The sequence below is a fragment of the Thalassophryne amazonica genome, chromosome 19 (genome assembly GCF_902500255.1).
Source record: "Thalassophryne amazonica chromosome 19, fThaAma1.1, whole genome shotgun sequence".
Classification (NCBI taxonomy): Eukaryota; Metazoa; Chordata; class Actinopteri; order Batrachoidiformes; family Batrachoididae; genus Thalassophryne; species Thalassophryne amazonica.
The window spans coordinates 18,986,713-18,997,107 of record NC_047121.1 but is presented as its reverse complement, the minus strand read 5'-3'; the positions used below and the strand labels follow the sequence as shown (position 1 = coordinate 18,997,107).

Below are 10,395 nucleotides of genomic sequence, written 5' to 3'. Positions count from 1 at the left end.
TCGATCGCAGTGCAGCTCGGACGTTGTTAGTGACTTTGGAGCTCCTCCGCCCGACAAAAATAAGCTTTTCTTTGTGCCGATCCGACGAACAGCAGGTAGGCGGCGTCACCCCAAATTTTACGCTCATAATATTTTCGCGGTGGAACAATTAAAGGGTGATCGGATTCGCTTTTGTGCAATTAATTAAATCATAATTAGGAGTCAGATTTATACCCGAGCGTGCTTGACTGTGGGATTTCTTCTTCTTTTGCGCGCCAGTGTTTGTGCGTGTGTTATCCGCCAGCTTTTTTTCTTCTTTTTTTTTCCCTTCTTCAGCCATGCCTTTCGGAAACACGCACAACCAGCTGAAGATGAAGTATTCCTCCGATGAGGAGTATCCGGACCTCAGCAAACACAACAACCACATGGCCAAAGTCCTGATTCCCGCTATGTACGAGAAGCTGAGGAGCAAACAGACCCCCAGCGGGTTCACGCTGGATGACGTCATCCAGACCGGGGTTGATAACCCAGGTAATACTCGTGCACGTACATGCATGCATGCATGTTGTGCAGGGTGAGGTCACATTGCACGACATGGATGCGTTGATGCGCATCCATGTCGTGCAATGTGACCTCACCATGGGAATGAATTATTACGCATATGGAGTTACATAATGGTGCAGGGCTGCAGCTTTTAAATGCTTCTCAGCTTCCCTGATGTCAGCTTGTTTCCTGTGCAATATGTCTCTTTCCATTAAGGTCATCATGGTCCTCAACATGGCGATGCCTTCTAAGGGTCACATTGTTCCTCTCCCTCAGATGAGGTTTTAAAAGTTGAGCCTTTTCTGAAAGTCAGCAATTCCATTAAGCGTTTCTGCTCTTGCAGCTTTAAAGGGCTCGTTTAAGACTTTGTGACATGTCACGGAAATCCATATCGGGTGTGCTTGCTGCAGACGCGCCCACTCCGCCAAGTGTGTGCTGGCTGGGACATGCCCACATGATCCCAGTGAGCGGCAACCAATTTTACATTTTAAAGTATAGAACACAAAGATGGATCCTTGTTGTCCGATTGGCTTGTATGTCACGTGACATTGACCCCCCCCCCCCCCCCCCCCCAAAAGTCAAGTCGTTGGATTTCCATCTAATAAACATATGTAGTTCCAAATAAATTACATTTTCTTTCATGGATGTGCTTTTTTGAGTTGGGGCTACATATATTTGTTAGATGGAAATCCTGCACATAATTGAATTGAGTTCATTCAATTAGTTTTTTTTTTTTGTGTGTATGTTTCATTCCAATGAACAACTTCAGTATGCAGGGGCAGATCCAGGATTTTTTTTTAAGGTGGGGAGGGGGGAGCATGGATTTGTGAATGAGTCTGGTCGCACTTCTTTTAATCGTTTTAATTTTTAGATGTGATTTCCTGCACCTTTGGTGAACATTTCAACTATAAAATACAATCATAAGGAAAAGATACTTTATAATGTGATTATTCATTTGAACTCATACAGTCTTGAATGTGATGTTATGATGGCAAGTAACAGAACATCTGTAATGTTGGTGGCTAAGAAGTGAACACCTTGCTGAATCTTGAGCTGGTACAAATGTACTCACTTGTTCCTAACTAGAGGGTTCATTTGGTCCAATGAAAGGGTTGGTGGTGGGGGTGTGTGACCCGGTCAATACCTTTTACATAAAATACATCCATGATTTGCAGAAGTTGCCTATAACACATGGAGCTTTCCCATTTTTGCCAATAGAAGAAATGAGCACGTTCACCTAAAGTCAAATTACAAGGATCTGCTTGGGTGTAATATAAAACAAATAATTTTAAGTTAGTTTCCCATCTGTGCATTAAGAATATCTCCACGAGTTGACAGATGGAATGTTTGAATGAAACATTCCACGAATTGTTTCATTCAGTCTGTCAACTCAAGGAAATTGTCATCAAACATTTACATGAGGTATTTTTTGGTACAAGCCTCAATCTGTGCTCTCAAAGGGGTCCTATTTGGTAAAGTTTTTCAGAAATGACCAGACTTGGCACGTACTCTATTGTACAGACGCTGTGCTGATTTTGGCTGTTAAATGAGTAATTTTGATATGGGTGGATATTCCAGAACTATACAGCAGGTGGCAGCACAGTATGTGATATTCCTTTTCATGTGGCTTCTGGAACAGTGTCAAACACAAAGGGTTGGTTATCATCCCTGTTCCTATTCTGTTGCATATTTTGTACCACAATTAACAGTAAGTTGTCATTCATGCTGTACATTAACTATGGACGAGCGGTGCCTCTTTTGTTTGCACTGTGCATCCATATTTTGAAAGCTTGCATATATGGATAAAATGGAGCAGTATCATCAGAAAACATGGGGCAGGGTAGCCCACAGTTTAAGTAAGACATCTTTTGGAAAAGCCACCACAGGCATCTGGCAATGGTGGAAAATTTTGACAAACTATGTGAGCTGGTTGTATTAGTTTTCACCATCTGCAGTGCTGCCTCTCTTCAGCAGGAGATGCGTTAGTTGCCTTATTACAATTGTTATGTTTGGTTTTAATCCTTTGTTCCTGTGTAATGGTAGTACCCTTTATATATCACCTAAATAGATCCTTGTCATTTCACTGGCTTGGTTCAGGGGCACTGATTACTTGTCCCATTGTATATTACGAAAAAATAGTCCATTGTATTTTTTAAATGCAGTTTGCTTCCGTATTTCTCCCTCCATTGAACAACTTTAGGAGACGTCCATAAACAGCTATCTATAGCACTCGACTGTTACACTGTTTGAAATGCACATACAGATGTTCATGCATAAGAACCTTCAGCTATTGCCTCATATGAAGGTGAACACTGCCGCCAGTAGGTGGCACACAAGTCCACAGGATATTATAGGCAAAATAGTTGCTTAGTCTATGTCAAAGTCAACCAGATTTCAGTTTGTCCTTGTTGTATGCCCTTTAAATTGGCAATACACACTGATGGCATTTATTAGTTTGTGTTACTGGCCTACAGAAGCTGGCTAGGCTGGAATAATCCACTCACTCTTGTGCATTTTTGCCCTACATTCCCTATACTGTTACTAGGGACTACAGATGTCAACATTGTGGTGCATTTATGGGTTGTATTTAGGAACAGAAGCACCACAGTTGCCAGATTTTGTCTGTGATGCCAAACGACACACTGATCAGAGTAGCAGGTGTGTTATTCACTGAGTCGAATGACTGTGTGCAGGTCACCCCTTCATCATGACTGTGGGCTGCGTTGCTGGAGATGAGGAAACATACGATGTCTTCAAAGATCTGCTCGACCCTGTGATCCAAGACCGACATGGAGGATACAAACCAACAGACAAGCACAAGACCGACCTGAACTCTGACAACCTGAAGGTGCTGTAGCACTGCATTGTTTGAACTGAAGACTTTGACTGCTGTCCCTCTAATAGCTTTGTCCTTCCTCCTAAGGGAGGAGATGACCTTGACCCCAACTACGTCTTGAGCTCCAGAGTGCGAACTGGCCGCAGCATCCGCGGCTTCTGCCTGCCTCCACACTGCAGCCGGGGAGAGAGACGCGCTGTGGAGAGACTCTCCATCGAAGGTACTGTGAATCATGGGAAATGACTCACTGTGGCGGTCATGATGGGACATGACTGAGTTGCTAATCTAGCAGTGGGTGCCATCTAGTGGGGAAAGATCACAACACATGGAAGCTAGAGGGCCTGACTGGTGGATAACTCAGGTTTTCTGACACAGCTGTCAAAAAACAGGCAGGAACCAACATCCATGAGCAGCCAGCGTGCCCTCAGTCACTTTAGAGTTTCACCAACTAGGTTTGTTCTCATGAATTTGTCAAGATTAGTCATTTATTTATTTTTTTGGCCTCAGGTAAAAATGGCATATGGTTTGCCAGAGGTATATTGAGTATTCTGTCTTCCATGTGAGGGTAAATGAAAAGCCATAGTTAGACAGTCATTTTCAATAAATATAACAGCACAAAGCTATATTATAATAGCAAACTGGTCTCTGTGCATGTATTCGTGCATCTGGCTTCAATCACGGAGAAACTGGGGAGAGCTGACATTTGCAGTGTTGTATGCTGATATATTTTGGGTAAAGGATGGACACTGCAAAAAACCGAAAGTTGATAGGACTGTTTGTAGAAACTGGCAATATTGGCTAACTGAACAATGGACATTGTACTGTAATGTAGCATGGGAGTTGGGTGTTTTAAATGTCATTGTGGTTCATGTTTAATAGTTTTATTTGTTTTTATAGTTCAATTAGTTTAAGTGTCATGTTGCTGTTACATCAATGAAAAGTGTAGTGTTTGTTTTCCACCACAGTCTTTGTGGGTGTATAAAATAAATGGACCTACTTGCAACAGAATGCAGAAAAGACAAAGCTGTGTGCATGCATATGATTTCAGTCATGGACAAACTGGGGAGAACTGACATTTGATATGCTTATGTATTTTGGGTCAATGATGAACACCGGAAAAATTGATAAGTAATATTTTTGGAGAAACCACATACACAGAACAATGTGGTGATTACATCCTAGACTGGAACACCATTCCAGCAGGGGGCGGTAAATCATCTATATATTAAAAGCATGTGGACATGATTTTATTTAGTCAGTACATAATATAATTGTAAATATTTTTATAAAAACAAAACATGGATGACACAAGAAAGTGAAAGCACTATTTCCATTGTGGTCCATTTAAAAATCAAATGCCAAAATAGAAATGGTAATAAAATGATGATCAGTGTGTATATGATGACAAGAACCTAAACAACTTATAAATACACTAAGACAGAATTAACATTTTAAAAAATTATGTAACTAAAAGGATTGAGTTGTATCTCTAAAAACTGAGGTCTAAGGTTCTAACCGTTCTGGGGTCACATGTCATTCAACTCATTATAGAAACTTTGCATAATTTATTAACGCCTGTGGAAAAATGTTAGCTATCTATTTCATAAATACTACCCAGTCTAGAGCCTGTGGATCCACAGAGTACACACTAGTGTATATGTAAATGTCCAGTATTTTCCCCATATATCACGGGACATTAATGATTGACAAACTAATAGAAACGATTTGATCCCCGTGCCGTCACCCCTGAGAATTGTCTTGCTTGACACCCTAGATGGCTGGCATCTTGGTGTGACTAGCACCATGTTTTTGAGCTTGTACCACATATTGTGGTTTTTATTTTTACTTTGTCCCCCTGCAGCTCTGGCGTCCCTCACAGGAGACCTGAAGGGGAAATACTATGCCCTGAAGGACATGACTGAGGCCGAGCAGCAGCAGCTCATTGATGACCACTTCCTGTTTGACAAGCCTGTGTCTCCTCTGCTGCTGGCCTCTGGGATGGCTCGTGACTGGCCTGATGCCAGGGGCATCTGGTGAGAAGGTCTAAACCAACACAATGTTTGTTCACATGGAATTTAAGTTTGAAGTCAACTAAAATTTCCCACCCCCCACCCAAAGGCACAACGACAACAAAACCTTCTTGGTGTGGGTGAACGAGGAGGACCACCTGCGTGTGATTTCCATGCAGAAAGGCGGAAACATGAAGGAAGTGTTCACACGCTTCTGCACAGGTCTCACCAAGGTTGGTAGGAAACTGAAGATGTTTTGGCAGGTCATCGAGGAGAAACCAGATTCATGTGATTTCTGTTCCTTTATGGTGACACGTGCACAAGAATCTCCCCGTCACACTGATTCTATTGTGCTTAGATCGAGAGCCTGTTCAAGGAGAAAAGCCACGAGTTCATGTGGAGCGAGCACCTGGGCTACATCCTGACTTGCCCATCCAACCTGGGCACTGGCCTGCGTGCAGGTGTGCATGTTAAGCTACCCAACATGAGCAAGAACGCAAAGTTCGAGGAGGTCCTTAAGAGGCTGCGGCTCCAGAAACGTGGAACAGGTGCGTTTCACTGTCACGCTGATCAAAATGCCTCATGGGGGGCACAAGATGCCAGTTTATACTTAAATAGAACTCAACGATAAAATAGCCCCGGCCGTATGAACATAAATGGAAACAGAATGTGACCTTTTGACCTCTTAAAATAGGTCGAGGTTAGCCATCTTTGAACTTGTCCCAAGAATGTTTGTTCCCTGTGGATTTGAAGACTCTGGCATTAACAGGACTGGACTTGTGCTGAGTACAGACAGATGGATGCAAGGCCTTCACAATACCTGATGGCCATATTTTGGCGTCGGGTAAAAACAAACAAAACTAAAGGGGCAAAAGTTAAATGGTGGCTACAGTACCAGGTTCTGACAGTAGGCTGTGCACAAACATCAAGTGGCTCAGTAATGGTACCCCTGTGATCCAGTGACCTTGACACTTGCAAAAAACGTGAGGTCAATTCCAGGGTTGCCCTTCAGCCACATAGTCTGGGAATCTTCCAAAGAGCCTCAGTGGAGAAGGGCAACAAACATTTATCCATTTTATGATTTTTTTTTTTTTTTTTAAGTATCAGTTATTGTCTGTCAACAGTATGTGTTTAAATGTATCTTTGAGCCCACTTCACTGTCTGTACTCACCTACATGGTAACTTGAATATACATTTACTGTAGAAATGAAATTCTCATAATGGCAGTGTTTAGATTTGGACAGCATGTGAAAAATGGCTTTTGTGCTGAACAGACTTTATGAGAGCAACAAAATACAGCAGATCTGGCTCTCCTGGCCTGAGGACAATCCATCTGTAGCTTTGAAGATGCTGTGTGTTGTCCAGTTGGTGATCACTTTCTGTAGCTTCAAGTCTCCTGTTGGTAGCTGATTTCATGGGGGTCCAATGAAGACCACAGTTATCAAGGTCATCAAGAGAAATTTAGTACAGTGGAAGAGAAACTGGTGATCCTTAAGTAAACATGTCAGCTAGACTACAGTATGTGGGAATAAAATTTAACTCATGCAGATACAGAGCCTGAGTTTATTGGCACCAATATCATTAAAATTTAACTTTACTCAGTTACATCTTGGGTTTGAGTTACAAAATTGATGGATAATGGAGTAGAGTGTAAACTGTAATTTACAGGACAAGCTTGCAAAATCCTCTTGGGGAGGAACTAGGAGAAACTTGGAATTCAGTGTCAAATTGATCCACAGACCTTCTGGCTTATTGACAAACTTACACCATAGGTCTAAAGTGATACTGTACAGTAGTGTTCAGAATAATAGTAGTGCTATGTGACTAAAAAGATGAATCCAGGTTTTGAGTATATTTCTTGTTACATGGGAAACAAGGTACCAGTAGATTCTCACAAATCCAACAAGACCAAGCAGTCATGATATGCACACTCTTAAGGCTATGAAATTGGGCTATTAGTAAAAAGTAGAAAAGGGGGTGTTCACAATAATAGGAGTGTGGCATTCGGTCAGTGAGTTCATCAATTTCGTGGAACAGAGGTGTGAATCAGGTGTCCCATATCTAAGGATGAAGCAGCACCTGTTGTTGAACATGCTTTTCTCTTTGAAAGCCTGAGGAAAATGGGACGTTCAGAAGAACAGCATAGTTTGATTTAAAAAGTTGATTGGAGAGGGGAAAACGTATATGCAGGTGCAAAAAATTATAGGCTGTTCATTTATGATCTCCAATGATTTAAAATGGACCAAAAAAAAGACCCGTGGAAGAAAATGGAAAACAACCATCAAAATGGATAGAATAACCAGAATGACAAAGGCTCACCCATTGATCAGCTCCAGGATGATCAAAGACAGTCTGGAGTTACCTGTAAGTGCTGTGACAGTTAGAAGACACCTGTCTGAAGCTAATTTATTTGCAAGAATCCCCCAAAAAGTCACTCTTAAATAAGACGTGCAGAAGAGGTTACAATTTGCCAAAGAACACATCAACTGGCCTAAAGAGAAATGGAGGAATATTTTGTGGACTGAGAGTAAAATTGTTCTTTTTGGGGTCCAAGGGCCGCAGACAGTTTGTGAGACGACCCCCAAACTCTGAATTCAAGCCACAGTTCAGTGAAGCATGGTGGTGCAAGCATCATGATATGGGCATGTTTCTCCTACTATGGTGTTGGGCCTATACAATATATCGCATACCAGGTATCATGGATCAGTTTGGATATGTCAAAATACTTGAAGAGGTCATGTTGCCTTATGCTGAAGAGGACATGCCCTTGAAACGGGTGTTTCAACAAGACAATGACCCCAAGCACACTAGTAACCGAGCAAAATCTTGGTTCCAAACCAACAAAAGTAATGCCTTGCAGATGTGAAGAAATCATGAAAAACTGTGGTTATACAACTAAGTACTAGTTTAGTGATTCACAGGATTGCGAAAAAAGCAGTTTGAACATAGTTTTGAGTTTGTAGCGTCAACAGCAGATGCTGCTATTATTGTGAACACCCCCTTTTCTATTTTTTTTTTTTTTTTTTTTTTACACTAATAGCCCAATTTCATAGCCTTATGTGTGCATATCATGAATGCTTGGTCTTGTTGGATTTGTGAGAATCTACTGGTACCTTGTTTCCCATGTAACAATAAATATACTCAAAACCTGGATTAATCTTTTTAGTCACATAACACTACTATTATTCTGAACACTACTGTACATCACTTGACACAGTGGCCAAACAGACTAGTGCACTGAGGATAGAGCATGGTTTAAACATGAGAAAGCTAATGTATGAATATAAACGTTATTTGTTTTATATAACAGCAAAAATACATCCTTGTCATTTGACATTATATTAAGTTATAAACAGAAAATAGACTGACATTTTGTTGTGTGTCACTGGTGCTTTAACATCAGCAGTCCAACACAAACTTTAAATAGGAGTCTAAAATTGTTCAGTCAACTCAGAATAATTCCGACGACGTAGTCTGTTTTTGTGTGTGCGCTAGAAAAATTAGCACAGTCAATTGGCTTGTTCAAATTGTCACTCAGCAAAACACTCCATGTTTAGCTAAATGCCACCCCCACTAGTGTGGGCAGGGTTTGCGGCGTGCAATGGTACAAAATGTATGGAACCAAATTTGCACAGTAAATGGAACGCAACACAAATGGGACGATTAATCCAGGTCACGTGATGTTCAAATGACAAGGAGCCACTCAGCCATTATATAAATGGCAATAACCTCCTTCAGCAAGAGGTTAAATCCCAAGTTGCACTCGATACAAAACATGACTGAAAACTGGAGGAAGAGGGTAAAATGTGGAATTTTTCAAATGTTTTAAGTACACTGAATTTTTGGTTTAATGTATACTGTCAGGGCATTGAACACAGTAATGCATGTTGCTGGATCCAGTCTACTGCCTTACAGTTTGACTTTTTTTTTTTTTTTGTGAACTCCTCACAGGCGGCGTGGACACCGCTGCAGTCGGTGGTGTGTTTGACATCTCCAATGCTGACAGACTGGGCTTCTCTGAGGTGGAGCTGGTGCAGATGGTGGTGGATGGAATCAAGCTGCTGGTAGAGATGGAGAAGAGGCTGGAGAAGGGCCAGTCCATCGACGACTTGATGCCCGCTCAGAAATAAAACCACCCCGACTGCAAACTGTCACATCCCGCTGTATATTCTGTCTCTGTTCTGACATTCACTCTGTATCGCAGCTCATTTGTTTGTATTTAAGACGACCGCTGTATGACACTGGAAGTGAAATGAATTGACTAAATCGGCGGCAGCAGACGTGTGCAGTGAGTTTTGTCAGGTTGGTAGTTTTGTTAAAATGTTAACCTGTAACTTCAGATAACCTGGTTTGGGTCATTCTGATGGTGAAATCTGAGCAGGGTAAATGTTTCACTTTGTTCATTGTAAACATGTGATGGGAACTTGTCATGAAAAACACTGCAGGCAAAAATTAAAACTCTTCAGGAGGAAATAAGTGATTTCATTAAAAAAAAAAAAAAGACCCCTTGAAGGGTAAAATATTTAGGATTTCATCAGTGGGTCTTGAACCTGTGTTCTGATGCCACAACTTAGTTTGTAGTCTCTTAGCTTTGAAGTGTAAAAATAGGAATGAATTCATAAAGGAAAAATGGTTAACTGAAGCTAAACTAGCAGTGGACAAAACTTTCCTGTAATAAAAACATTCTGAAACTGCTGCACAGCAGATAGATCTTTCACATTACATTAAAATAATCACCTTCAAGTAGAATCTATTTGTGCTGTCATCTGCATAAACTACACAAACTCTGTACATGGGACCAGCTAACTTACAGATTCAGATTGTAAGATTAAAGGGGTTTATCTGAAGTGCCACAGACTTGTTTCTTACAGAGGCTTCGGGAAGTGAGCTGATGTCTTTTGTCCCAGCAGGTCCTTTTCAATCTGCATGGTCACTGTAGTAGTGGCTCCCTCTAGTGGTAGGTGGTTATGTTAGATGATGCTAGAGCACATGAATGCTGCACTTTGCCATATGCCTCTAAAGGAGTTT

The 10,395-nt window shown here is 41.3% G+C and overlaps 1 protein-coding gene across 1 annotated transcript; it reads left to right on the top strand.

Moving 5' to 3' along the window:
* Positions 1–9,835, top strand: ckba (creatine kinase, brain a). Its single transcript, XM_034194876.1, has 8 exons — positions 1–95; positions 316–510; positions 3,216–3,370; positions 3,446–3,578; positions 5,220–5,391; positions 5,477–5,600; positions 5,726–5,915; positions 9,319–9,835. Exons 2-8 carry the CDS (start codon positions 318–320, stop codon positions 9,495–9,497), a joined length of 1,146 nt encoding a protein of 381 aa, XP_034050767.1. The 5' UTR covers positions 1–95; positions 316–317; the 3' UTR covers positions 9,498–9,835.
* The last annotated feature ends 560 nt before the right edge of the window (positions 9,836–10,395 follow it).

Coding starts and splice junctions, on each gene's coding strand:
- ckba (XM_034194876.1), top strand. CDS start 318: ATGCCTTTCGGAAACACGCACAACCAGCTGAAGATGAAGTATTCCTCC. Junction 5,392..5,476: donor CCTGATGCCAGGGGCATCTG/GTGAGAAGGTCT, acceptor CCCCACCCAAAG/GCACAACGACAACAAAACCT. Junction 5,916..9,318: donor GCTCCAGAAACGTGGAACAG/GTGCGTTTCACT, acceptor AACTCCTCACAG/GCGGCGTGGACACCGCTGCA.